Source organism: Botrytis cinerea, chromosome 12 (assembly GCF_000143535.2).
Source record: "Botrytis cinerea B05.10 chromosome 12, complete sequence".
Classification (NCBI taxonomy): domain Eukaryota; kingdom Fungi; phylum Ascomycota; class Leotiomycetes; order Helotiales; family Sclerotiniaceae; genus Botrytis; species Botrytis cinerea.
Genome location: NC_037321.1, coordinates 1,197,033 through 1,223,431, shown reverse-complemented (window position 1 = coordinate 1,223,431; position 26,399 = coordinate 1,197,033). Strand labels below are relative to the sequence as shown.

Sequence of the window (26,399 nt, the reverse complement as noted above, 5' to 3'; positions counted from 1 at the left end):
ACACATTATAGATATGCAACAAAACCTTTCAAGATTTCATGAAAATCACGTGTCGCTTATATCATTGGTTTATTTCCGTTAACGTGTCGGTAATGTTGATGACTAATCCAGGTAGGTCTGAAAGCAATTTTCCTATTGAACTGACAATTGAAACGCAGGAGATTGTATGATATTGACTTGTTGACCTATCAATGTTACTAAGTTCGCCTACCTGTACATCAAGTTGGACATCATAGAGTAGTGGCATTAATTATCTGTTTATCATGAATTTACCTACTCACCAGCTTCAAACCATTCAAACGATATGGGCGTGCATTGAACAAAATAGGTGCATTCTCTAAAATTTAGAGATAATATCAATTCATAAATAATGTATTTACACTGTCGACCAATGTCAATCGCTCTATAGTATTACACTATCCAGGAACAACGCTGAAAGAAAGCCCTCCATTCCCTCAAACTCCAAGGTTCTATGTTCAAGAATACCGAGGGATGCCTACCAACCCGGGACCGATTATTTATTCCCCAAACGCCAATTTGACTCCAATTCCCCATTTCATACCGCTAAATTGAAATTTTTGTGCCGTTGATTCCGTATGCAAAATGGCGCCCATCCCCGAATTTGTCCTCTCAGGTGTCATTTTAATTTGCGTCTCCCGTAGCGTCGTCGAAGTAATGAACAATGAAGATCTCGATGGTCGTTTGTAACATGATATATCACTTATAGATATGTATGAGTAAATTGATTTGTTGTGTTTGGTGGTTGATAATGTTGTTGGTATGGATGATTCGGTAGAGAGAAATCCGCAGTTTTCAGAAGAGGATTTAAAATGCCGCTTGGAATGGACGGTCTTGCCGGTGCAGGTGGTGCTGGCGTATTAGAAGGGAAGAATTGAGACAAGGAACTCGCTTGAGGCATCATCTGTTGCTGCTGCGCCGTTTCATCTGGCCAACCCCACTTCGTTTTGAGTTCTTTGTGTAAAAATCCAACTCTCCAACCCGTTTCTTTTCGAATTTTTTCGAATATGGTGAGTACTTCTTCTTGTTCGCGACGAACAACTAAACATTCGGCAGCGATAGCTAAAGAGCGAAGCGCGACACTAGCCACTCCCCTGTCCTTGACATGTGCTACAATTCCACATATGGAACGAGAGTGGCTTTGCTGCATTTCGTGCATTTCTACATTTTCTGGACTCAACAACGGATTAATTTGAGGGAGAAGGCACATTGCTGTGTGGTAGAACAATCTACCAACGATTGTGGCACGTTTGAGAAGCCTATGAGATTGTAATTAGTAGGTTACTTTGTACACCCCGCTTAGTGGATAGACACTCACCAAACTTCTGGGAAGGCGGAACTTGAAGTGGTCTGTGACGGATACAAATAAGCCATCGGGTGCATGGTCCGAGGTATGCTACTGTTCCAGCTATCACAAAGATTCTTCAATTTTTGCCACTCTGCATACCTAGATTGCATTCGAATTTGCTCGTCGTGCGGTGAAGCCTCCTGAAACCGTGGAATCGATGCCCTAAAATTTGCGATTTTTCCAACGATGTATAGCATTCGATGAACCCAAACTTCCTCTCGTCCAACTTCCAATTCTCGTGAAAAGTCCATATCAACTCCCCATTGATCCGGTTCCCAGGCTACCTGCCAATTGAAGTGCAAACAACTGAGCAATTCCATGCCAATGTTAAGCCAAAAGCATGCGGCCCCTACACCAGTACTTCGTGCATTCCATCCACATTCTTTAATCAAAGCTCGTGCTCCGGCAATATGGTTCATACGTTGCATCGCTCTTTCGGACATGATCTCGTAAACGTTAAGAATGACAGCTGTAGTTGCACAGATGACAGTATCTCGATCGGGGTTTTGTAACGATCGTAACAATTGAGTAGTGGCTGTATCATAATAGTACAATGCTTTGTCCTCCTGGTAAGCAGGATTGACCAGAGTCAAATGTCGAGCTCCACATGCCAGGAAAGCATTGAGAAGCATTGGTTCTCCTAGAGAATGGAACGGTAATATCCTGGAGAAGTGTTTCGTCGGGTCCATACTATCCATCCATAATCCAACTTCCTCGACGAAAACTTGCATGTATAGAACTTCTTCAGGAGTAGTAAGATAATCCCGAGTTTCGTTGGGTGGCGTGATAATTTGTTCCGAAGCAGTGTATGCAGTCGGCGCAGTCAAATAACTAGAACTCTCACTACCGGCGTGAGATAAATGTCTGCTTGTATGCCTAGAATGCGAAGAATGTGCCATCTCTTGCTTGACCCCAAGATTGTTTTCTATGAAAGTACCAGCAGTCTGTATTGGTGGAAGGGCATTCCCTTGCATCATGGGATCAACAACCACAGGTCGCATAGGGTATTCGGTGGGCGGATCTCGAGGAGGAGTAATCGTTTGTTCGATGTGCGCATATCGACTCAAACCGCCCTTGTATTCCGAAGCAATTTCGCGGGATTCATCTTGGAATTGAACTGAAAATGCGTGAGTAAATGTATGTTGAAAATATCCTTCAATCTACTAACCTGACCAATCTGCCGTAGGAGGGATCATTGGTGGTGATTTGATCTGGGTATCGATAAAATTTAATCGCACCCCTCTTTTGCATTCCCTACTGGATTTCCGGCAATTCAGACAATTTGGTAGACCCTCATCGCATTTCAAATGTCTTTCTCTGCACGTCAAACATCCCGTTCGCACTCGTTTCGGTTTACTTGCAGCGGCCGTTGGAGCCTCCGCAGCAGTTGCGGAAGACCCATCATTTCCTGGCATCTGATTATCTATAGTCGCTCGAACTTTAATCTGCTTAGGCTTTCCATTAATCTGTTGACGTTTCGTAGATCTAGGACTGTTGTTGCAGACGGGATAAGTTGGGGAAGCGTATCGTTGATCGCCAATGATAGTCAAGTCCGATGTGGTACTGGCCGATCCCGAATATATTGAAGAGGGGTTCGATTGAAGATATTGATATTCCAGATCAAATCCTGGCGCAAGATAAGGCGGGTTGTATGCCGCCACGATTGGGTATGCTGCGAATCTTCGCAGAAGATTTTCTTGTGGTATCTCCGTCTTCCCAATAACATTGGCCAGCGAGAAGGTATTTGGAGCTGGGATACAACGGCAGATATTACACAGGGAAAAATCAAAGGAATGTCACGGTAGAAACCCACAATGATGTTAAATTTGGATTAATATTGTAGTGCGATATCGATTTTATCGACTAAGTAGAACTTGGAATGGAGTTGAGGTGAGTTTTGCATAAGAAGCACGGAAAGCTGTGGATCCGATGTCAAAAAAAAGATGGTCTTGATACTACTCAGGTATCCTTGTGAAGGCCGAGAACAAAGATGATGTAGATTGGTATGGTCGAAAAGAAAAGGAATTCTGAAGCAGTGAATCAATTGTCGACTTCCATATCTTCGTATAAGAGTGCAGAAACGATATCTACGACTTTGCTGCTTTTTTTGGTCAATTTAAATGTTGGAGCCCTTTCGTTAGATCTGTTGCCATGCGTACGGCGCACATCCGCGTCCTCTTTATTAATTGGTGGCGGCTTAGAATTATGAGCGAGTGAAGCATGAAGCAAGAAGCCTGTTTGAAGTGAAGGCACGAAATATACCGTATAGGGAAAAATTCCCGAACTGATGTATGTAGGTACTTCGCTACTTAGTATCGCGGTGATCATCGCCCCCCTTGATGCTTTGATTCGGCACGACTTTCGATAATTGGTAAATCAGGATTGCCTTCTAGACTCACGATTCCCCTGTGGATGGGTGTGAATGTTGTGATAGGGTGGGATTAAGAGATTCACAGATTAGTGAGATGAGAAGAAGATGAAGCTATACTCAGATAAGTTTACTGTCTCCGTTTTTCTCTTCAAGGATTCAACGCCGCCATTCTACTTTGGAGCCGGTCTAAGAGTTTGAGTGGAAGGAAGAACTCATTAGCCTGTGTACGAGAGCGAGCAAATGTACAAACACAGCACATAATAACTTAATAGGCGTGGAGCTAACTACGAGTGAAGACAGAGAGCTCAGAGAAGTACTCCTGAGTTTGATCGATGTCGTGCAATGCGCATTCTTATCAATGTTGAAGTCCTGGAAGTCCTGGAAGTCCTGGAAGTCCTGAAACATATCATACTGTACCTACCTCGCCTACCCAAGGAGGCATAGTAGTACGCAGATCTTTTTCTGGGTCACATTTTGGAAGATCTGTTGATTCCATTCAGAGCATAACATGATATCTTTTCAACAGTATCTATCTTGGTAGTCAGCGCCAATGAGAAAGCATCCATGTGTCTCGATTTAGGGAAAGACCCTGCCTACAATGCTTGTATTATGGCGTTTTTCATTATCCATGATACTCGAGATGGCATTTCTTTTTTGCGCTCAATGGTCATAGTTTACAGCTGGCAATTGTCCTTGAATTCATACAGAGGCGTTTCTTATATGGTTAGTAAGTGGTTTTGATATGTTACCTTCCTCATGTAGTAAGCTGAAGACCCCAAAGTAGGATAAGTGTGTATATCTATCTAGTACCTTATTTGAGCATTTTCTAGAACTCCACGAGCATGATAAATGTTTGCCATCTAGTGCGGACAAGAGATACAGACTCCTCGTCATGTGTGTTGTACGCCATGTGTACCAAGTACACAAGAATCGTAATGTTTTCACCGCCGATCCATGTTCATATCACAAACCTCGGGTTGTACGTGTTCGCTTTCCCTCCTCCTCGGGATGTGACAGTATGTATAATGTAGGATTGACTTGCAGGACTTTGATGTTCTTGGCAGATCGGCCCGGGAACAGATCCGGAAGACCTCGTTTGATTTAAATAGAACATCTTGGAGTGCACGTGATGGACTCAATCTCCACTTCTCGTTAAAACGATTTCAGAGATCATTGAATGAACAATCGAGACAATGAATCTTTTCATACGTCAATAAGATGTGTAGATGCATTGAGCGCCGGCTATCTTTGGTCTACCAACACTACTCTATATGTTTTATTGAAACCGCATGGTGTCGAAGTTGACTAGATCAACGACAAACCGGACATGGACAACTTTCTGTTTTAGCTTCATCTACGTCAATTATATACACGCACATGGGTGTGGATCATGAACATGCATAGCATGGATTACTGCAGTAATCAATATGTATGACTTCTTCAAAGTTCAAAAGCAAGTCGGCATTAGACCTGCATATCAGAACTCTACGAGAGTCTTAAGTCGATAGGGAATAGTCACAACCAGGATTCGGGTATCAAATCTGACAAGTCTGTGGGGTTGATTTATGCTTACATCTCCAGTTATATTCTAACTCACTGTTCGTTTCTTATCCGTTTACCACTTACTCCGCTGACATCCCTCACCTTTGATCTACATAGAGAACCTTCCCATTTGTTGACTCTTCTATTTCAGTCGACAATTGAAATCTGCAAGTCCTATATATATCTCTACTATATATTGATGACTTTCTCTAAATAACCCCGCCATTGGAAAATTGTCTTATTCATAGTCAACGAGGCGTTGTCGAAATTACACCATCCTAGAAGCTAAGGTCTGTATTCCTGGACTTGTATAGTTACCAAGTCCACCTTGTGAAGTATACACACTTCTATGATTGTGAAATCTAGCTTCAAGTGCTTCCATAGTGTCTTCGATCAGGTCTGGGTGGGTGGTACTTTCGTCAAATCGGATAAAGCTAATTTGGACCGGGCTAGCTATGTCTTGCTGTTTCAACTTTCTGAAGATCTAGAACAACCACTTTCTTTCTTTTATTGAATCAAATATTATTAGATGGTTTAAGAATAGAGCATGGAGATCGAGTTATAATCAGAGTGTGAAAACCGATTGGCCTTTCCACTCTTTTCCAACCAACGAAATCGTTCAAAGCCATACCTCCCGACACACACATACCCATATCTCCAGGTCATTTGGCTCGCTTAACATATCTATATGCATATTCTTCTGATATTCTATCCCCTCCATGGTACCTACCACCTTGCCATAGGGTTTCGATCTTACTCTCCGTTTGGCCCTCTCAAACAATTGAATTTCCTAAATCATTTGAAGCGGAAAGGGCGTCTTTTTAAATTTTGCTCTGATTCAATACTACCTGGTTATAGGGACATGTTTTTCGATTGTTCATAATCCTCTCAAACAATCATCATACATCGTCTGAATGATTTTTCAGATACGCATGAAAAACATGATAACTCCTATAAGCGTCAATTTCAATTCGTTGATACAACAGGAAAATGCCCGTTTGGTTTATTCATAATATGATACATTTCATGTTGGCTGAACTACTCATCTCTTCAAATTTGCATCTTTGTCCCGTCACACTCGGTCAACCGCTACGCTGCGAATATTCAAAAGCGTATAAGTTGTTTGATCTCGGCAGTACCGCCGTATGAGATATCGAGTTTTACTTGGACCCTTTCTTGCTATTTCGAAGGTTGACAGAAAAAGCGATGTAGAGTCTATGAGCCGAGCAGACGCAGTGTTTATTTAGCACTTCTTGTCCCATTTCAAAATACTCACTCACAGGTAACATAATTCCACGTTATGCATCTTTATGATACGCCTAGATGTCCTGTTTAACTTTTTCCAGCTCCGCCACTCCCTCTTTCTCGGGTTGGCCTATGGTATTCTATATCAATATTAGGGTGCCGAGATTTATGATATTTCTAGATTATCTATAGATATAGTCTCACAATGCTTTTCGAGTCTTGCATTCAGCTATCTCTATAAATCTTCCTACATATCACTTCAATATTCTTCTCGTCTGTTATCTACAAGTACCCCGTTGAAATAACTCCTCTTCGGAAAATCTCTCCAGCTTATCTGCTCATATTTTAGACAATCATAATAGCCATCCAGGCAAGAATCAAAAGTTCGAATTCCAAATCATCGAGCCAGAAATCAAAGTTATACGTCATTAGGATGTTACCGTAAAAAGGTACTGCTCATCTCGTGTTCCAAGGATGCAAATGAGGATATCGGACAGCTGAAAACACATATCTTCCAATTTCGAATGAAGATTTCTTGCAGATTTGTTTCATTAATGGGAATTCTGAATTTGGACTGCTCAAAATCCAGATGGGCTCAAAGAAAATCTCGATGTATAGCGGAAGTAACCACCTCGTCACGCATACGATCAGAGGCTGAGAGGACTGGAGATGAAGTCCACACACTATGCTTGGGACAACCTCAAAGTCTGGGGAATAGGGTAGGTAAAATACAGGAATCAGTGAGTCCTCAATCTTGCCCACATTGCGTTGCGTTCACGATGCTGTTATTTATGCCCGACACGCAGGTTCTTGAGGGTACCGAAGCTCCAGGGGAACTTTGAGAGTTTGGCCGGTTTTCACATGTACGGTGGGTAGGTAGGATGGCCCTTAGGGTTACCGTGTAAAATGTCTTGGTTTAATAAAAATGGGCAGTATCAGGACTGTAATTCGAAGTGGAGATGCTCTAGAATATATTGCTCTTAGTATTTTGCTCATTCGCGTAGACCCCCCCCCCTTTATTCTATGTCTATACCTGTTTTCATCATGTGAAAACCTTCCTCTTCCTTATATCACAAGCCAGTGGTGCTATAAATAGTTTGAAATTCCAGTCCAGAGCACTTATTACAGATAGGCAACGGATTATTAGCTATTGAAGATGTTATTATTCTCTATAATTTCACATAAATACACGTACATCAACTCCAAATCAGTATCAAACATGGATTCATGCCATTCTATTCTTTGAATTTACTCTTCCATATCTGCATCACACTCATCATCTTCACTCCCGGGCGTTTACTGCTAGAACCCAGTGGTGTCGATCTTGACGATACTTCCTGCTACGACTACGGTTCCGTTGATGGGTAATGCCAATCCTATTTACAATTAGTACCTCCAAGCTTGCAAACAAGAAAAAATCAGGGAAAGAAAGGGGATACCCACCACCACTAGTAGCCAGATATAAGATATTAGCATCTTTGGCTGTTCTTCCAAAATGACCAGAAGTGACACCGGCCAAAGTAGTTGAAATATTGCTTCCAGCGACTAGAGTAGCTTGAGTAGCTCCCACGGGAATGTAGCTCAATTCATCCATTTGGTTTTGCGCAACCCAGATGGTTCCGTCGCTCTTGAAAATAAAATCGTCTGCTTTGGGAACATTGCTTACGACGACGGAGCTGGAGCCAATTGGCGTTCCGTCGCTTGCAATCTTGATTTTGTTAAGAGTACCCACGGCGGTGTTGGTCCAGTAGAGATAGGAATTAGAGATTTTGATACCGTTGACGCCGAGATTGGTGGAGGCGCCAGCGGGAATCTTCATCTTGGGATCGTTGACGACGATGGAGTAGGCGCCGGTGGTGACGCAGACTTTGTAGACCCAGCCGTTGTAGATATCTCCTACAAGAACATTTTGATCGTCCAATGTGGTCATTCCGTTGAGGAAATCGGCACCGGGGATATCGACGATTTTGGTCACGGTGGCCGGAGAGGTGATGGTTCCGTTGCTTTGAGCAAAGGTGTTCATGTTGATTTTCCAGATGGAGTTTACGCCGCTGGTTTTGACGAAGGAGTCGTCGACTTGGGCGGAGGTGATGACGTAGAAGACATCTTTTGTGGTTTCGGAGATACCGAGGGCCCCTTTGTAAGTAGTGGCGTTGAAGGTGGTGACGGTGATAGGGTCGAATGCGTTTGTGGGGGAGACGAGGAGGACCTCAGGGGTATCAAGACGGGAGACGAGAAGGTTGCCGTTGGATCTGATGGCGAAGTTCTCGCACCAGGAGGGGAAGCCAAAGGTTTTCACAACACTGACTGTTAGGGGGAGGGATGGGGTAAGCTTGGAGATGGCTACTGAGCTGGGGCTTGCGATAGGAGTGCACGTGCTGAGGGAGGGGAGGAAGGTGAGGGCTGCAAGAGCCGTGCTCATTACTGAAGCCTTCATCCTGGCGAGAAACGGTACCTAGAGCGAACTGGAGAGCCGCAAATGAGATGGATTGATGAAAAGGGATGAGACGAGAGAAACAAAGTAGAAAACGAAATAAAGAAGATACTGAGACAACAAGCACTATCAACAAGGGAGGAAAGTAGACGGAAGTATATAGGTTCAACAAATCCCAACCTTTGACTTCTCCAACGCTTGAATCACGGATATTAAACTGCTACATTAGAATATCAATCAAAAGCGGAACTATTGAATGTACGCATCAGACCATTCGGATGGGAATTGGTATCGAATGGAAATAGGCCTTCGGTCCCGATTAACTCTATATGCGATTTACGAATATGAGCCAGGCAAGAAAGCGACGGAAAGGTACATCGATTGCACGAAGGAAAGGCTACAAAAATCCAATGTACCTTTCGACGTGCTGGTTCAATCTCCGTGTTGTGGCTGGGATGTCCGGAGTTTGCTGATATGCTAGGGTGTATGGGGGAGGTCGGTTGATTTCCGTCTGCAAGGACCAAGGGGTTGTCGAGTGGGGTGCTCTGGGTTTATCGGGGGCTTCGCCTATCTGGTATCAATACTGCTGTGCTAGAGGCTAGAGTGGGAGAATTACATGCAGAGTAGAATGCATACGCATACCCATTCATTTGAGCATTTTCTAGAATTCAAGGGCCCATTAGCTGGAAGAAAGAATCTCTGTAGATTGAATAATGAAAACTACAATTTATTACTAGCGCAGTATAGTTAGTACAGTAACATAGTGCAACCTATTCAACAATCAAAAAAACCGCCTCTTTCTCGTGCACTCGAGTACTCGTAGAGTACATACACACACAAGACAATACAGATCCGCACCCCCCATTCCGGCCCTCAAATTCCGAGCCCATCCCGATCCCACATTCAACATTGCACATCCACATCCAAATCCACAAATCATCTGTTCATATAACGGGCCCTACGCTGCGGGACGCACCCTAGTCTCGCACCCTGAAAGCTGGTGCGAAGAAGATTAAGCTTCAACGCTTTTGTACGATATAGTACAGAAAAGCTTGTTCATTCTCAAAGCTCAGCCATCCTTCATTGTAAATCAAACTCTACTCGCCATTCTGTCTTCTGCATTCATTACTGAATCAAGTTCACTATGTTCTAGAGATGTACAGTAGCACGCTCACAGAACCGAAAAGTCACACCATGGCAGTTATACTCTGTACATCGGAACCCTTATATTTTCAATTCTGTACAAGGTTAGCAATAGTTGATTGACCTTTCCCATTCAAAGAGAAAATACACCCACCCTACACAATACAATACACACATAAAACCCATGAACACAACCACTCAATCACAACCGCAAATTTCAAACCCAAAAAATAACCACAACTACTCTAATCCAATATCCAAAGACAAAAAAGAGCATACACCCAAATGAGCTGATCTTTCGAAATCCTAATTTTTTTTTTATATCTTGCTCTCTATAGGAGCAGCACCTCCCCGTGCTCCCTTCCCGTTACAAAAAACTAAGCCCACCCCAATATCCCCTCTCCATCCCAAAATCACACTCACAGTCACATTCACAATCTCCATCCCTCATCCCTCATCCTCCATCCCGCACCCAGAGCCTAGTCCAGCCCACGACCCATTAGCTACCGAGTCCCAACGAGACGGTCGAAGCCAATACAATACAGTACATTACAATACCAAGTACAAAGTGCATGTACAACAAGGCATGGGGTACGTACACAATTTTTCCTGTTCTCTGTTCTCCGTTTCCTTTCCGTAATGAGAATTTCCATTTTTTGTGACAATTTTTCAATTTTTTGCTTGCATCACTTGTGGGGATCTATATCAATATTGATGCCCGTTTGGCGTTGCAATTTCATTTCGATTTTTTTATCGATTTTTTTTATGAACGCTCAGGATTCAATAGTAAGTACGGTATATAAATTCACAATCAACGCGTTTGCCCACTAGTAAATGTTTAAACGAGAGATATCATAGGAAGAATAATGTAACAAATCTGATTTTAGAGGGTATTTACAAAAGAGATGATTTGCTAGAGTATAAGTTATCCATATCCACATCCATATTCATCCAAGATCCCATTTCCGTTCCAATACCTCGATTATTACCCAATAACATATAACCCAAACTCCACGATGAATGATTTTCACACCACGGAAACTTGACTCAGAACACTCATACTCCCTTTACTCGCCCTTTTCGGCACCAGGAACACATGGTTTCTCCCTCTTTCCCTCTCCGACTCTCCCCTTTCAAGATCCTCATCCGCCGTGTCCTCAACCCTCACACTATAACTAACCTCCTTCTTCACCACCCACGGCTCCAAAACTCTTTCCTTCTCTCCCTGTATCGGCAAGATATGATCTTCGCTTCTTTTATCATCTATTGCGATCCCATCCCGCGAATGCTTCATCCCCAAATCATCATCGCTTATCTCACTGAACATATGATTATTCTGTATTGATTTCCTCTTATTACTATATCCTGACAGCTCGAAAGTAGGAGCTGTAGAGCCATTGCGGGTGCTAAAATCGCCGGATTTAAGACGAATAAAGAGAGGACGAAGAAGTGGAACTGAAGAGGCGATCACGACGAGATTGGATTCGACTCTGTTTTTGAAAGATTAGGAAAGCGCTATTTGGGGAAGTGGGGGCGAAAACTTACTGTACCCAGACGAAGAATGGGACTGTGTTGTCTGCTATTGTCAGCGGGTTGTTATTTGATGGATATTATGGTACTTACAAGTATAATCTCCTCGGTCGGCAAGCACTCCAATATACACAATCTTCAAGATAACTCCCACAAAGGCGCTGCCAGAATATTAAATTAAAGAAAGTGGTGAAAAAGGCAAAAAGTAGAACTCACAGTAAACTAAGACTTAGCAAAAACACCAAACCGAATTTCGTACGACGATTCATTTGTAAACTCCACAACATTGTTGCCGGTAGACACGTCAAAAATAGATCCGTTAGACCATTCCAACTTGTATGTGCGTAGCCAATATACTAATGCGTCATTAGAAAATCGTTCAAGTGGGAATGATGTCTAGACTCACCGTTTGGTAAGACTCAGGCCAACATGAAGATATAATCGACGTGTCCCACAAAGATCGAATATCACTACATTGAACATACAATGTGACGACGACAATACAGTTTGGAATGAATTGTACCCAGAATAATGTCCATAGAGCTGCGTGTTTTAATTTAGAGGTTCCGAATAGCTGTATCATGAGGATAATAAAGGACATTCGGCCAAAAGTCGAGCCCATAACACCTGTCGCATATAAACGTCAGAGAGAGATCTTGCATAGAGACTCTTGCTGAAGTAGAATTACCAAAAGATTGCCCAATTGCATTGTACTTCATTGCCTCGATTCTATCAAATGGATCGAGATATGCGTAATGTCGTCCCCATCCATAGTGATATTGCACTGTGATCAAAGCTGCCATAGAAGAAATGGTACACTTCATCATTAGTTATGATTCATGGCTTATGAGGTAGAGAACATACCATCGATACAACGACCAAAGCGTCACTAAGCCCCAGTTGACGGATTATGAATCTTTGTGTCATGCATCTTGCGATAACAATGGTGATTGAGACAGCATTGAGAGCCCAGATCACAGCCAGACCTTTTCCGCCTATAAGCTGAGTTAGCGACAGCGAGCCATTGAAAATTTGAAGTAGCTCACCGTTATTGATATCAGGCCCCACAGCTGTCATGTTGGAAGGTCGATTTTTACTTACTCAAAAGTATATCTCGATCGACAACCGAAAGAGCGGGGTCTAAGCAGGTAAAAGTAAACATTGGAGATCCATATCGCCACTGCTGGCTTGCCGGGGCTCATAAAGATCCATCAATCATAGAAGCCACCAAGAAAGACCGGATGAACCGTTTTTTCCCTATCGGTTCGTGCCTTGCAGTTTCTGCTTAGGTAGCGACGCAATGTGATCGCGGTATAAACAAGCCATTATCATTCGTGAATACAGGTCTAAACAGGGACTGCAGGTAGCTACGAAGCCCCAAATGATTAAGCTTAACCACCAAAAACAGAAAGAGTAACCGCGTGGTATCGTATTTCGGTTTATATCGATCCATATTAAGACAAGGGACATAAATTTCGTCTCAAGGAAAAGTACCGTGCGTGCAGGTGGATAAGTCCACATATGGAAAGGAAACCGTGCGAACGAACCTCTCATCCGAGTTGTAAGCTTGTCCCACTCTACAATCTGACATACAAGCCCCAGGGGTATTAAAGTCTAGCTGCCCTACAAAGGAATCGTTCTCCGGATGCTTAAATCGTTCCGGTCTATGAAACACGGCTAAATACTTCACTCACAAATAATTGATCCCCACAAACACTTTGCAATATAAGATTGTTAAATGAGAATGCCCAGAGTATACCCATCCGCATGTAACTCTAAAGCTTACGACAGCTTGCATCTGGTGTGGTGGTTTAAGAGATTCAAATGAAATTTTTTCAAGACAATAGGTTCGGCAATCGTTGGTTCGGTTTTAGGCGATACTTGTTGGTACCTGCATCTGACTGACTGCTGTTAACGTATGAAGCCTTCATTATTTATGTGGATATAATTCAGATGAATGATTTCTGCGATGTGTAACCGGGAAAGCACCTTGCGCTATTTCTTTCCCTGTACGCCAAATTGGCCAATATCGTTTAATGTTAATAAATGGACATATAAAGAGAGGGTCCAGAGTTTTTCGACTCAAATCGCGATAAGCAAGCTTGAGAAGAACGGTCGACAAGGTGAGAAGAGTAATCGGCTTTAACCGAACACTGGCCCCCGTGGAGCCACTTGCTCAAAGGGGTCACCCTGATTTGTCTTCGGACAGAATCAAGTTCACGCAAGTGATCTCTGAATGTAATTAGAAGCTCTTTATTTCATATAACATGTGAATTATAGAGACATATAAGCGAATCCCTTGCTATATCAAATAATCTGCATTGAAAGCTCGGAGGGTCATGCCGCCACTCATCATCCACATTCTTATTCGAGTTGCATGCTGAGTCACAGAACGTAAGCAAATCCAGTACCTGCCATGATGAACAAAACATCAAAAGATACCCTACTTCCCAAATGGGTTGTCACAAGACTGAACTCCTGATCATGGAAGGACAAAAGTACCCCTAGGCGTTTGAAAATCATCTCGTGATTTCAGGCCTTGCAAAAAGAAAGAAAAAAAAGTGAATCCTCCGAAGTACAAGAAGCTCCGATGCATAGATTACTCCGATATATCTGGGTACCTTGGGGACATGCATTTAAATCATTGATCATATTCGGCCACGACTCCCTGAATCAGTGGTCCCTTTTGCTCAGATAGGAATGTGACTGTAATCGAGCCAGACCAGATTGCCCGAATTCGACTCTCTAGACGCAGAAGATGGTAGCATTTGCAAATTTGGGGTACAAATTCATTCGTGGTAACCCGTACATTTGGAAAGATTCGAATCATGGGTAAAACAGCAATGATACGCGCTGCTTCAAAGGTCAGCGACTTGCGCGGGAATGAAGGACTTTGAGGTTTCAAGTGTTGACGAAATCTAAAACAGGCAAGTGTATTTAAGCTAGTGTACAAACTTCAAGTGAGAGATGAAACTTAGGTGGGCACTCGCCGCCAGAATCATACCGCATTGCTAAGCTCATTGGGCTGAACAATAATCAAGCTGTTTTTTGAATCTCATATTTGGTTCGAATTCTATATGCTAATTATCCTTGATATTATATCAGTGTCTGTCGGTATTTCATCACTTTCTGATTACGGATCCGAGCCGTGGCAAAGTTGACGAATTGTATGGGTAGTATTATGGTAGACATAACAGGGAGCTGATTGCCTCGGAGCAGATGTTGATCACGCTCTGCTGACCGAATCTTGTTATCGGTTGATCTGTGAGGGAATGGACTCCGTGGAAGAATGTTCAATCGTCAGGTAATATGCTCTTGGGATCGAGTCCGATCTCTTCACCAAGTTTTCTAACGACAGTCTTCAATGCCGTGCAGGCTGGGCTATCAGGCCAAGCATCGAAAAAGCTCTCGCCATAGTCGCACGACATCCCAATTCGAGGATCTAGTGGTACGGCTCCCAGGAAAGGAATATTCATTTCTTTAGCCAAAGCTCTCGCACCTCCTGTTGTTGCTTGGAAGATTTGACTTTCGTGTGTGCATTTTGGGCAGACGAATCCTGACATGTTTTCGACGATCCCTAATACCTTGATCCCCGCCTTCCGACAGAAGTCAATTTCTTTTCTAACATCTAACAGTGAAACTTCCTGTGGTGTTGTAACTATTAAAGCCCCATCTACCCCACTCTCTTTGAGGAATGAATTCACACTCAAATGTTCATCGCTGGTTCCTGGAGGTGTGTCCACCAATAAGAAATCCATCTCTCCCCACTCTACATCCTTTAAAAACTGCTTGATCAATCCATTTTTCTTTGGCCCTCTCCATATCACGGCATCGTCTCGATTGGGTAGCATAAACTGCACACTCATCACACCTAAGTTCTCCATAACCCATACTGGACTCCAACCTGCACCACTAACATGTATCTGCTCCGTTTCTACTCCCATCATCTTGGGTATACTCGGTCCGCAGATATCGGTATCCATGATTCCTACTGTGTTGTCCTCATTTGTTGCGAAGGCATGTGCAAGTAAAGTTGTAAATGTGCTTTTTCCTACACCACCTTTCCCCGACAGAATTAAGACTTTATGTTTGATACCAGCAAGACGTGCAGTTATAGCTGGAATATCTGGATCGGGACCTTTGGGTGCGGATGCGCATATGGCTTGGTTTGGACAGCCCGCGCAAGAATCTGCCTTTCCCGCCGCTTCGGATTCTGGACCGGGACAATGTTCAGGTTCTGGGGCGACAAGTTTGGGAGCATTTTTGAGAGGATTTGAGAGGACGTCTTGCACAGCATCGGGCCTTTCCTCAAGAGATGGAGCCATGATTTACTGCGACCAACTCAGAATATTGTTTTTCAATTGTTTATTGAGTGTAAAATGGAAAATGTAAATTGTGGGATGATCGATGAGATAATAAAGTCGTAGGATGGATGTTTACAAAGCAACAATGGAATTTTGCTAAAGATAAGATTGGTTTATAATATCGTTGACTTAATTGGTAAGGCGGTGAGGTTGTGGTTGTTTCTCCGATTACCGGTTACCGGCGGGGTAGTATGAACCCTGTCACGTGCCTTTGAATTATCGCTCTCAGGATAGGTCCATCTCTATCAGTCTTTCTAAACTCTATGAAAACAACGGATGGATTGAAAAACGAATCCTTCTCTTTCTCACAACGAAGAATCTATCAGATTAGATGGTATATACTCTGTCTCCTCTATGTTTTGAACTGCTCATCTCATCATATGGGATGATGATCGCAAATCTACGGACAGAAGCACTGTGATATCGGCTGAGCAGTCGAAGGGGTTCTTTGAGAGATCAACGTCTGTCCGAGATTGAGCTAAGGTCTGGGAGAACATTGCCGTACAGTCCTTTACCATGTATCTAGCAGAATGCTGTACCTCTCTTCTATCACTCCCGTTTTATGATCGTTTTTCTGACTCGTTCGTTAGCTCTGAAGATTCTAACACTGTTACTTATTACCCGTTGGTTATAGCCTCAAACTTTCAACGAATACGAAGTTTCGATCGTGCGGGATCATACAATCAACTGACCTGCTTGATGTTTTCATCACCGCGGAGTTGACCTGACGACGAACGAGGACCTATACCTGGATGCACTCTACCAACCTTTTATCTGCTCCGGCAAGTAGATAAGGTCTCCGGTCAGACAGAGGTGGTCAAAGTATACTTTGAATCTTATCATGGATGGAACCCCCACGAGTAAGATTCTATTTGTGAAAATGGTAAGACGTTATTCTCGGGGAAACCTAGAACTGCCATGGTAGCTTTACAGTCGTTCTTATCGACCGGATATTCTCCGTCACTTTCAAGAAGGAAGGTCTCTTATTGGTTCCGCTCCTGATTACTGTCCGACACTCGATTGCAGAAATGCTACAGTAGTGTTCTGTGAGTAACACGACAGATCATAAAAACGTGGATGATGGGGGATAGCAAGGTGAGACGGGATCCTTCCGCCAACCCGAGCCCTGCACAGAGGGAGAGGATAGATGAATCTGATATAATAAACTTTATGATTTCAATGATCTCCATCTTTCCCCAGATATGTTTCTGGTCGGTTACAAAAAAGAATGGGGTTTTCACAAGCATCCTTGACCATGCATACGGATAGAATCGCATCATTGATCGGCCATTCGACTGGATCTTTCACATGTCAATTAATTGACACTTGATTCTATAGAATTCTATCTGAATTTTTTTGTTGAGAATCATCTCGTGCATAACTAGATTGATTACGGAAGGATATCGTGCGTGTGTGCTGGCAGCTTCCTAGAATGCCGGGGAAAACGAAGATGGAGAGTATTCAAAGAGAGAGAGAGATAGACAAGTGCAGTACGACTATGCCAGTATTGGGATTGTCAGAATTTGATTGATTGGATAGTGAAGAGGAAACGGCAATGGCAACGGGTAACAGAATCCCCCACGCGTTTCCCCAACTTTCATCGTCACATCGCATCAATCAACAAAAAAGAATATAAAACATGTCATACCTTCCTCAAAAAATCATGCATACATGCTCTCTGTACATACAGACTGCCGAGTAGCGACTAGCTACTTCTTCACCATTCTCGTGATTGATCAATATGACAAACAAAAATCCATATTCATATCTAAACTGGTCCCGGATATCCCATTTACCAGCAAGAATCCAATGTAAAACAGCCGTGTTCTTGGTGGTGAGCAATATCATTCGTCAGAATTACCTCCACTCTGATCGTTTCGGAGCGACGCGAGGTGCAACTTAATGAAGGAACCCCATTGAATTGAAATCCAACAACCTTGATCTCGCAGAAAAGGACAGCATCAGCAAACGGTTCAACCCACTTCTATAAATTCAACATTTAGACATATCTGTATGGTTAACATAAATACATGTTAACCTCCACTGCCCTTGCACTCTTTATCCCAACGTGTTGTTTCATTGGAAACGCCCAGAACTCCTCGATTGAACGATCCAAAGCCTCAACGACATTGTATTGCCGTTTTCAACACGGCAGAGTCCATTCGACATGAGCACTTCTTCGATGAAGTCCCAAGATTCGAATGGCTTACGGGAACGAATCAACAATGGTTCCGCCACAAATGACGATAACATGACAGCCCGTTGCGGTTCCGAGCCACCGTCCGAAGACTTTGAACTTGACAAAGACAAGAAGACCTTTGGCAGAACGCCCGACGGTACCAGTAAGTGAAGAATTTGTTTCGATGATTGCACATGCCAGTATCAGTTTAGGGACTCCAAGCTGACAGATCCACAGTATTTACAGTACCCCAGACTCATGATATGGTTTCTCAACTGCTCGATCCTCGACAACCCAAGAATCTCTCTGATTTAATCGTATTGGTCATACTTGCCCTTCATATATTCGCGCTCTACGCGCTGCCTAGCTCATTGAAGAGACCAGTATTCGCAGTTATCTTCCTTTTCTGGCGAGGATGCTACAATGTTGGCATTGGATATCTCCTTCACATCCAATCGCACCACAAAAGAATAGTAGCATGGGCAAAGAAATGGAACCTATTTGAAAATCCAGTTACTGGCAAAAATCCTCGACCATGGTTATACCAATTGATCAAGACTGAACTAGAGACTAAAATACCAGAAGATTACAAATTTGAGCAAGCTCCCATTGAGTATAATACATGGCTAGTCTTTCGAAGGGTGGTGGATCTCATTTTGATGTGTGATTTCACATCATACTGTCTCTTTGCGATTGCTTGTGGAGGCGCACCATCTGATGAAGGTCTAGTCATGTCAACACTCCGATGGGGTGCCGGAATCATACTCGTTCTGTTTAACTTATGGGTTAAGCTTGACGCGCACCGAGTCGTAAAAGATTATGCATGGTACTGGGGTGACTTCTTTTACCTAATCGATCAAGAATTGACATTTGATGGTGTTTTCGAAATGGCACCTCATCCAATGTATTCTGTTGGATATGCTGGTTATTATGGAATCTCAATGATGGCTGCAAGCTATAGCGTGCTAGCAATTTCGATCGTTGCACACATGGCTCAATTCGCATTTCTACTCGTTGTGGAGAATCCTCACATCGACAAAACATACAATCCGCCCCCTCCCAGAAAGCACCAAGATAATCCAACCCCAAGCGACATCGATCATGCAAATGCACTAGCATCAAGTAAAGAGGGTCTTGAATATAGTTTAGATTCATCACCCACTCAAACACCGCCACTAAATACTACTCAACCATTAGCGGTCCATAACCTCATGGGACTGGGCAACATTGATCTTTTCCGGATTACAGATGTTTCCATTCTCCTACTGCTAGGTTACGTCTTTCTCATTACTGCTCTCACTCCATCGACTCCCGTTTATCAGGCACTTTTTGTGATAAATGCTATGTTTTGGCGTTTGTGGTACTCGGTGGGCCTCGGAATAATTCTCGATAGACAATCGAGCAAAAAGATGTGGACACGACATTTCGTTAAGTATGGTGATAGCACAGAAGAAGCTTGGAGACAATGGAAAGGAATGTACCACTTAAGCATGACAATGTGCTACGCAAGTTTCATTGCCGCAACCTGGAAAATGTACTCCATCCCATCTGATTGGGCTTATGGGCTTGTTTTGTTGCGACACGTGCTGGGTGCTGGTTTAGTTTCACTCCAGCTCTGGACGGCTATCAGCATTTACGAGTCTTTGGGTGAATTTGGATGGTTCTTTGGAGACTTTTTCTTTGACCACGCTCCCAAACTCACGTACAGCGGTATTTATCGATACCTCAATAATCCAGAACGTATAATCGGGCTAGCTGGTATCTGGGGAGCAGTCTTCATCACAGGAAGCCGAGCTATCTTTTGCTTGGCGCTTCTCAGTCATACACTTACTCTTGCGTTCCTTCAATTTGTCGAAAAGCCTCACATGCAGAAGTTGTATGGACGAAATCTTCGATCAGAAGCTGGTCTATCAAAAAGCATCAAGAGATCTTTACCACCTCAAATCAAAAAATGGCACGGCAATGTTGATAGAGTTTTAGAAGAAACGGGTCATTTTGTCGAAGAATTTTTGGATGCCGCTCGACCAAAACTTGCGGCGGGTGTCTCAACCATCTTCAGAGACACCTCTGCACTCTTTAGTCAATATCCTGCTCGTCTGACATTGACAAGAATTGCACCAGATTTGGCCGGTTATGATCCCAGAGATTACTCTGTTACGATCGAGGGTACATCGTCTGACTCGGCCCTGCACAAGCGCACAACTTCTAAAGAAGGAATCACCGCCCGCATTCCACAAGAACGAATGGACGGGTTCAAACCGCTCGTTTTCGAATATGGTGCACCAATAAAAGTGAAATGGACAGCCCCAACAAAACACAGTAAAGCTGATTGGATAGGTATGTATATGGTAGCTGACAATGCATCACGAGAAGTAACTCGGATTCCTTCAGCGGGCCGCTGGGTTGCCACGGTTCCTAATGAGTACGAGTCCAGTCCAGCAGATCAAGGTATTCTCGTTTCAAATAGGTTCGTTTCGGGCTCAAAACGTATAGATGGCTCAACTCAAGATTACGTGGAAGGAGAAATGATTTTTGAGGGCGATAAACTCTTCTGGACCCAGGGAGTCTTCGAATTCCGCTACCACCACGATGGTAAACACAATGTTATGGCCATCTCTCTCCCGTTCGAAATCCGCATTCCCCGTTTCGACGACGAAAACTCAAACGTGAACATTACACTTGATTCTGACAACTCTCAATCCCAATCTCTCATCCGCAGTGCAGTCGAGCAAGCTTTACTACCTGTAGTTCGCAATTGCTTCGATCGAGACCCAGATATTGCACCTAATTCTGTAGATGAAAGTTTTGGGGTATTAGTAGCAAGAGATGGAAAATACCCTAGACGCGTAGTCCATGCTGTTCATTTTATGTTTGGTATTGAGTTTGCGCCTGAGGTGGTCAGAGCGGATGGAAATGTGAGGAATCTGGCCTGGAGAATTTGTAATGCGAAGCAGGTATTGGTATGCAGATTTTCTCAAACTCGTCCCAGGTCACTTTCTAGACCGGCTTCATTACGTCAGAATCCTTAACTTTCTTTTCGACTTTCCATTATTTTCATTTTCTTCGACACATCGACTTTCGAAAGGAGCCACTAGTTTTGGGATTTCCGTGCATTTTTATTTCCATCTTTATTTTCTGTATCATTATATCCTGGAGTTTAGACGGAGCGATCCGAAGCAATTCGACGGACAGCATTGGAGAAAGTATCAAATTTAGAGAGAATAGGCATTGACCAACACGTTCGCAGGCACCATATAGCATGTCGCATTCCAAGGGGACAAATACACCTGATGTTGACGGGGAAAAGGCTTAGGCGGTCAGTTGTAGAGTATGTGGAGGAGGTGGGTGGAAGGAAACATGCCAGTGGATGATTATATGAGAATGAGATTTACATGATAGATTTCTATGAAGATGGCACGATGAACGAGATGGGATGAAATGTGTGGGTAATGGTTATTGTAAAGATACCCTGTATTGGCTTGGTTGATTTGAAGTCACGAGCATTATGTTACAAAATCAAAAAGAATATGGTTTAAAGACGAGATTTAAAGGTTTTATTTTGCGCATTTTTATGGTTGGAGATTGATTGTGAATGAGTTCATTATTGATATTGTATTGGCCGTGGTTATTCATATGCTCACTTCTAGCCAACCTATCTATCTATCCATCTATGTAGCGAGGCTCAGCCCAGCAAATCTATCTAGGTAAGCAAATTTGAAAGCATAAAAGCTAGGCAAAATGAGTAAGTAGTGAGTAAGTAGGTAATAGGTAACTGTTTGCTTGATATGCGATATGCAATCTGCGATAGATATGCAAAACGCAAATTACACAATTCTGCAGCATTTTGTAGGTTTCTACCTGCTCTGGTTTGTGTATTTTCATTCTCTCCTGGCGGGCATACCTGGGTAACTCATGTGATTTGTTCGCCTCGTTTCTTCATTCCTTCGGTTCTCATTTACCCCGTCTCGACCAATTCACTGACATCCTCTTTCTTCCGACTGTAACGTCTGATTTGGTTCGTTCCATTTCACTCCATTCCCTTCCGTTCAATCCCATCCCATCCATCTCATTTTCCGAAAAAGAAGAAAAAGTACATCTCCCCCCTCTTCTCTCTCTTCCCTTTCCCCTAACACTAAGAAATAGAAAACATGGATGAAGTTTCTCCAAGATCCAAGATCCAAGATCAACCCGAATTCAAAAACAAATTCAGAACCCACCCCCCGCCAAACCAACCCCAAGCAGCGGTTGCGAGGGAAAAAACAATGAGGAACTGGAGGGAGAGAATTATGGTTTCGTGGCGTTCTTCCTCGTCTTCTTCGTCTTGGGTGTTTGGGGAGGAGGAGGAGGGGTTGGTGTTGGGGTAGTCGAGTTCCCAGATTTCGGAACCGGGGAGTTCGTGGAGTTCGGGGGTTTCCAATTGCGCTGTGGGAAGGGAAATGGGGCGTGCGTAGGAGGGAAGGATTTTTGGTTCCTCTGGGGAATGCTCGGTGTCGGGATCAGAGTCGCATTCGCATTCGGAATCCGAATCAGAGTTGTAGTCGAATTCCCAGATTTCTTTGCGGGAAATGTTTTTCTTCTTCGGGTTGGCTTTTGGGGTGGGAGGGGGTGTTGGGTAGAGGAGTTCGACGATGCTGAGGATGTCGGGGAGATCTGTTTGGATGGGCGGTGGCGAGGTTGGTGGGCTGGTGTTTGTGGCAATTTTGGGAGGTTTCGTGATCTCCTGTGTATCTTCTTCCGTTCTAATAGGTTCCTTGTTGGAGTTGGACTTAGGCATTATCTCTGCAGTCGTTTCTGGGATGTTTAGGATCTTCTCATCCGCTTCCTTAGCCTCTGATATCTTTCTGACATTCTTTGACATTATTTCCAGAAGATTCGGTGCTGCTTCTTCAGACGCAGGCAGTCTTTCGTCCTTGTCATCCAACCCCTCTTGATCATTGTTGGAAATCATCTCTGGGGTGATCCGAGCCTTTTCAAGTTCAGAAGAAGAAAGCATTGGAAACAGTCCTGTGATCGCAGATACAGGCAATTCTTCGAATTCCTCAAGTCTTTTAATTTGTTCAGACTCTTCGGACATTCGAGGATGTCTTCGTTCTTCCTCTCTGTCCGAAAATGTTCCTGTGGATCCATTCTCATCACCGGAATCGTCCTCACTACCAGAACCGTTGAATTCGAATTCGAGACCCAATCTTTCCCCAACAATTTGGGAACTCTTGGTACCAAAATCCATTTCCTCCCAAGGTACTCCCTCTTCTTCATCTAACCCATCCAAACTCATGCTCAATCCCATGACCTTGACCTCTCTTTTAATAGTTGCCGCCACCTCCTTTTTCGCCATTCTCAACTCGCTCTCTAGTCTTTTCATTTCCGCATTCTCGGTGAAGGCTTTGACATCCTGAGTAATGGTCTTGTGAGCTTTGGAAATCTTGTCAAAGTCATTGTTCAACTTTTCGAAACGCTCTCGATTGTTTAGTTGAGATTCCTGAAGTGAGTGAGCACGACGGCCACGGTCGTAGGTGCGTCGCCTAACAGAGCTAGTGAGCGTTTTACGAATTTGCTCAAGATTTTCATAACCGTGTGATGGATGGGAAGATGGATTTGATACTGTGGAGGTTGTTAGTTTGGGTTGCTTGTGTTTGGAGCCAAGTGAATCGGAATTGTTTGAAGGGTAATTATAGGATTGAATGAAAAGGAGGGAAATCTCACCGAGGTTTTGATAAGCCTCTTCAATCTCCTTGGTGGTAATATCCGGACTCTCTGGCAATCCAAGGATATGGTAGTACGACGTAGTGTACCGACTTGGCACTTCGGGTTGCACTACGGACTCTGGGACAGTTTCGGGTTCGGTTGATGAACTCCGGTCATAGTGTTTGAATTGATTGGAGGTGGTACCGATCACAGGAGCTGTCGCTGATCGACGCCCTAGAGGTGGGACTGGTACACTCTTGACATTCATGGAACTCGAGCGAGCTATCTGCCAAGTTTTATACCTTGTCATCTCTGTTGGAAGAGGAAGTGGACGTGGTTTTTGTTCCGAGGGAGAGGCTGGTGGAGAGGGAAGATAAGATCGTTGTCCTCTTGGGACCGCCATTTTGATTTTGTTTGTATTTTATTGTTTCTTGTTTTTGTCAAAGTATGGATAGGCAGGATAAGTTAAGTTGCTATGATAAGATGATAAAATCCAAATTCTGACAACTCTTATCACGGTGCAAAGATAATTGTTGAAGTTTGGCAAGTGGGTGAGATGGGAAAATTTTCGAGTTTGTCGTGACTTGCCAATCTGGATTCGTTCCTGGTCTCTTTTGCAATTGTATGGAAAGTTGTAATGAAGTTGTAATGAAGAAGAAGAATAGAAAGACCGAGTCACAAAAAGATTCTTTTATGATGGAAAAAATAAGAGTGAAGAACAAGACCGTATCGACACATGCGCGACTGAGGGGAAACACTAAGATCGATGAAGGACTCGTACTAGCGAGACGTAGATAAGAAGAAGAGATGGAGTGAATTTCGATTTGTGGCGTTCGTTTCCGGTGGGGTGGCGTGATTTGAAAGGTGAAGGGAAGTGAATTTCTTTTGGCGGGAGCTGGTGCGGGGAAGTAGGAGTGAAGGTTGGAGTTTGGTGCGTGGGTGTGATGGGATGTGATGGATGTGATGAAGGTGACGTGACGTGAAGTGAAGATGGAAATTCGGTTATATGTGTAGAGGGGGAAATGAAATGATGCGTGTTGACATTGGAGTTTCAGGTGAAGTGAAGTGAAGTGAGGTGAGGTGAGGCGAAGAAAAAAGTGAAGAAAGAAGTTGATAGCTAGAAAATATGCGGAACATGTGTGGAGTGATGTAGGGCCATATGTAACAGTATATGTATGTATGTATGTATATAACCAAAGCAGATTGAGGTTTGAGATAGTGTATGAACATGGATATGCGTATGAAGATGACTTGGTCGGCGATAACTAGATGATGGACTTTTGCCATCTTAAATGTACGGGTGCCTGGTCTTTGAGCTGTTTACGGCTTGATAGTTGTGTACTTGCTACTCAAACAAGTTGGTTTCTTAACTCCTGGTAACACAGACAGACAGGTTTGTCATCAGAAACCATCAATTCAATCTTGATCTCGAATGGGAGATTTGCTAAAGAAGCAACATATACTTACGGAGATGGCAGATTACAGATATCATTCTTCTCTCTTTTACTTCTAATACAATCCCCTCGTACCCGGACTACCAGCTTCCGTATCCTCCCATCTCTCTTCATTCCACCATCTATATTGTCGACCGTTTTGACCACTGCGATCGCTTCCAACTCGACCACTCCCTTCACTCAAGCTTCTTTCCGCCAACATCCATTCTTTGAAATCTCTCTCTCTCCACCTCTCCGCATCCCTCCTTTCTCCCAGCACCTCCCACGCCCTCTCAAGAAACCTCCATTCATCCTCAATCCTCTCCTGTTCCCGACATATTGCATCCTGCAATTCCGTTATCCCGTCTATTCTCCTCTGAATCTCCAATTCCATTTCCACCTCCCTCTCTCTTTCCATATTCTCAATACTCTTCCTTCCATTTAGCGGAGTTGCAAACACCCCACTTCCTTCACCGTATTGTTTCGAAAAAGCTTCAGCTCTTCCACGTCTTGAAAAATCCGCTTCACCTCTCCTTCTGCTTCTTGTCTTCTCGCCTTTCCTGGCTGATAAGCTAGGACTGTACTCATAACTGTTACTCTGCTGTCGTCGTCGTCGCCGTGAAGAGCTCACATCCTCGGACGATAATTTGATTGGCGAAGAAGCAGATTCGGGATGGTAATACCATCCTGGAACACGATGGTACGGCTTACTAGTATTGCTAGTCTGCCGAGAACGGCTGGGGAAGAAAGTTTGAGGGTGAGGAAAGAGGTTGCGCATGGTGTTCATGGTTCAGAATTTGATTAGGCTGTGTGGGAGAGTCGGTTTGATCTCAATGGTATTTCGCGAAGCTTGGGTTCTAAAGAACGATTACAAATGAATGGGAGATGGGTATGCCTGATGCTTTAATAGAATGACTACCACTTGGTTGACTTTAAAGGCCATGGAAAGATAGAACCATGATATTCTCTGATGATCAAACACCTAAAACGAAAATTCTTACTCGTTGAAGAAACTCTCATGTGATGAATATTGAGATGGAAAAAGTTTGCTCATGATATGGCAAACTCACAGAAAAAAATCATGGAAAGTTTGATGCCTACAATTTG

General features: G+C 43.5%; 8 protein-coding genes across 9 annotated transcripts; 1 reads left to right on the top strand and 7 right to left on the bottom strand.

Moving 5' to 3' along the window:
- Positions 1–329: 329 nt before the first annotated feature.
- Positions 330–3,593, bottom strand: BCIN_12g03530 (hypothetical protein). The gene is made up of 3 exons (XM_001552209.2): positions 2,535–3,593; positions 1,337–2,483; positions 330–1,277 (listed from the first exon to the last, which is right to left on the bottom strand). The coding sequence occupies exons 1-3, from the start codon at positions 2,779–2,781 to the stop codon at positions 722–724; spliced, it is 1,950 nt and encodes a 649-aa protein (XP_001552259.1). The 5' UTR covers positions 2,782–3,593; the 3' UTR covers positions 330–721.
- A 4,082-nt stretch (positions 3,594–7,675) lies between these two features.
- BCIN_12g03520 (hypothetical protein) lies at positions 7,676–9,151 on the bottom strand. Its single transcript, XM_001552211.2, has 2 exons — positions 7,968–9,151; positions 7,676–7,900 (listed from the first exon to the last, which is right to left on the bottom strand). The coding sequence occupies exons 1-2, from the start codon at positions 8,959–8,961 to the stop codon at positions 7,827–7,829; spliced, it is 1,068 nt and encodes a 355-aa protein (XP_001552261.2). The 5' UTR covers positions 8,962–9,151; the 3' UTR covers positions 7,676–7,826.
- Positions 9,152–9,237: 86 nt separating this feature from the next.
- BCIN_12g03510 (hypothetical protein) lies at positions 9,238–9,658 on the bottom strand. Its single transcript, XM_024696391.1, has 2 exons — positions 9,575–9,658; positions 9,238–9,525 (listed from the first exon to the last, which is right to left on the bottom strand). Exons 1-2 carry the CDS (start codon positions 9,606–9,608, stop codon positions 9,356–9,358), a joined length of 204 nt encoding a protein of 67 aa, XP_024552199.1. The 5' UTR covers positions 9,609–9,658; the 3' UTR covers positions 9,238–9,355.
- Positions 9,659–10,968: 1,310 nt separating this feature from the next.
- Positions 10,969–12,708, bottom strand: BCIN_12g03500 (hypothetical protein; the record flags this gene model as incomplete). The annotated part of the gene is made up of 8 exons (XM_024696390.1): positions 10,969–11,591; positions 11,647–11,677; positions 11,725–11,792; positions 11,848–11,987; positions 12,038–12,258; positions 12,320–12,449; positions 12,496–12,626; positions 12,678–12,708. The coding sequence occupies 8 exons, from the start codon at positions 12,706–12,708 to the stop codon at positions 11,129–11,131; spliced, it is 1,215 nt and encodes a 404-aa protein (XP_024552198.1). The 3' UTR covers positions 10,969–11,128.
- Positions 12,709–14,540: 1,832 nt separating this feature from the next.
- Bcnbp35 lies at positions 14,541–16,092 on the bottom strand. Its single transcript, XM_001552213.2, has one exon. It carries the CDS (start codon positions 15,954–15,956, stop codon positions 14,925–14,927), a length of 1,032 nt encoding a protein of 343 aa, XP_001552263.1. The 5' UTR covers positions 15,957–16,092; the 3' UTR covers positions 14,541–14,924.
- Positions 16,093–17,684: 1,592 nt separating this feature from the next.
- Bccho2 lies at positions 17,685–21,740 on the top strand. The gene is made up of 3 exons (XM_024696389.1): positions 17,685–18,337; positions 18,412–21,134; positions 21,422–21,740. The coding sequence occupies exons 1-3, from the start codon at positions 18,163–18,165 to the stop codon at positions 21,485–21,487; spliced, it is 2,964 nt and encodes a 987-aa protein (XP_024552197.1). The 5' UTR covers positions 17,685–18,162; the 3' UTR covers positions 21,488–21,740.
- Positions 21,741–21,761: 21 nt separating this feature from the next.
- On the bottom strand, positions 21,762–25,016 carry BCIN_12g03470 (hypothetical protein). Of its 2 annotated transcripts, XM_001552215.2 has the most exons (2): positions 23,878–25,016; positions 21,762–23,775 (listed from the first exon to the last, which is right to left on the bottom strand). In XM_001552215.2, exons 1-2 carry the CDS (start codon positions 24,260–24,262, stop codon positions 22,358–22,360), a joined length of 1,803 nt encoding a protein of 600 aa, XP_001552265.1. In that variant the 5' UTR covers positions 24,263–25,016; the 3' UTR covers positions 21,762–22,357. The 2 variants fall into 2 exon arrangements, with proteins under 2 accessions (XP_001552265.1, XP_024552196.1); XM_024696388.1 differs by having other exon boundaries at positions 21,762–25,016.
- Positions 25,017–25,255: 239 nt separating this feature from the next.
- On the bottom strand, positions 25,256–26,295 carry BCIN_12g03460 (hypothetical protein). Its single transcript, XM_001552216.2, has one exon. The coding sequence runs from the start codon at positions 26,077–26,079 to the stop codon at positions 25,369–25,371; it is 711 nt and encodes a 236-aa protein (XP_001552266.2). The 5' UTR covers positions 26,080–26,295; the 3' UTR covers positions 25,256–25,368.
- Between the last annotated feature and the right edge of the window lie 104 nt (positions 26,296–26,399).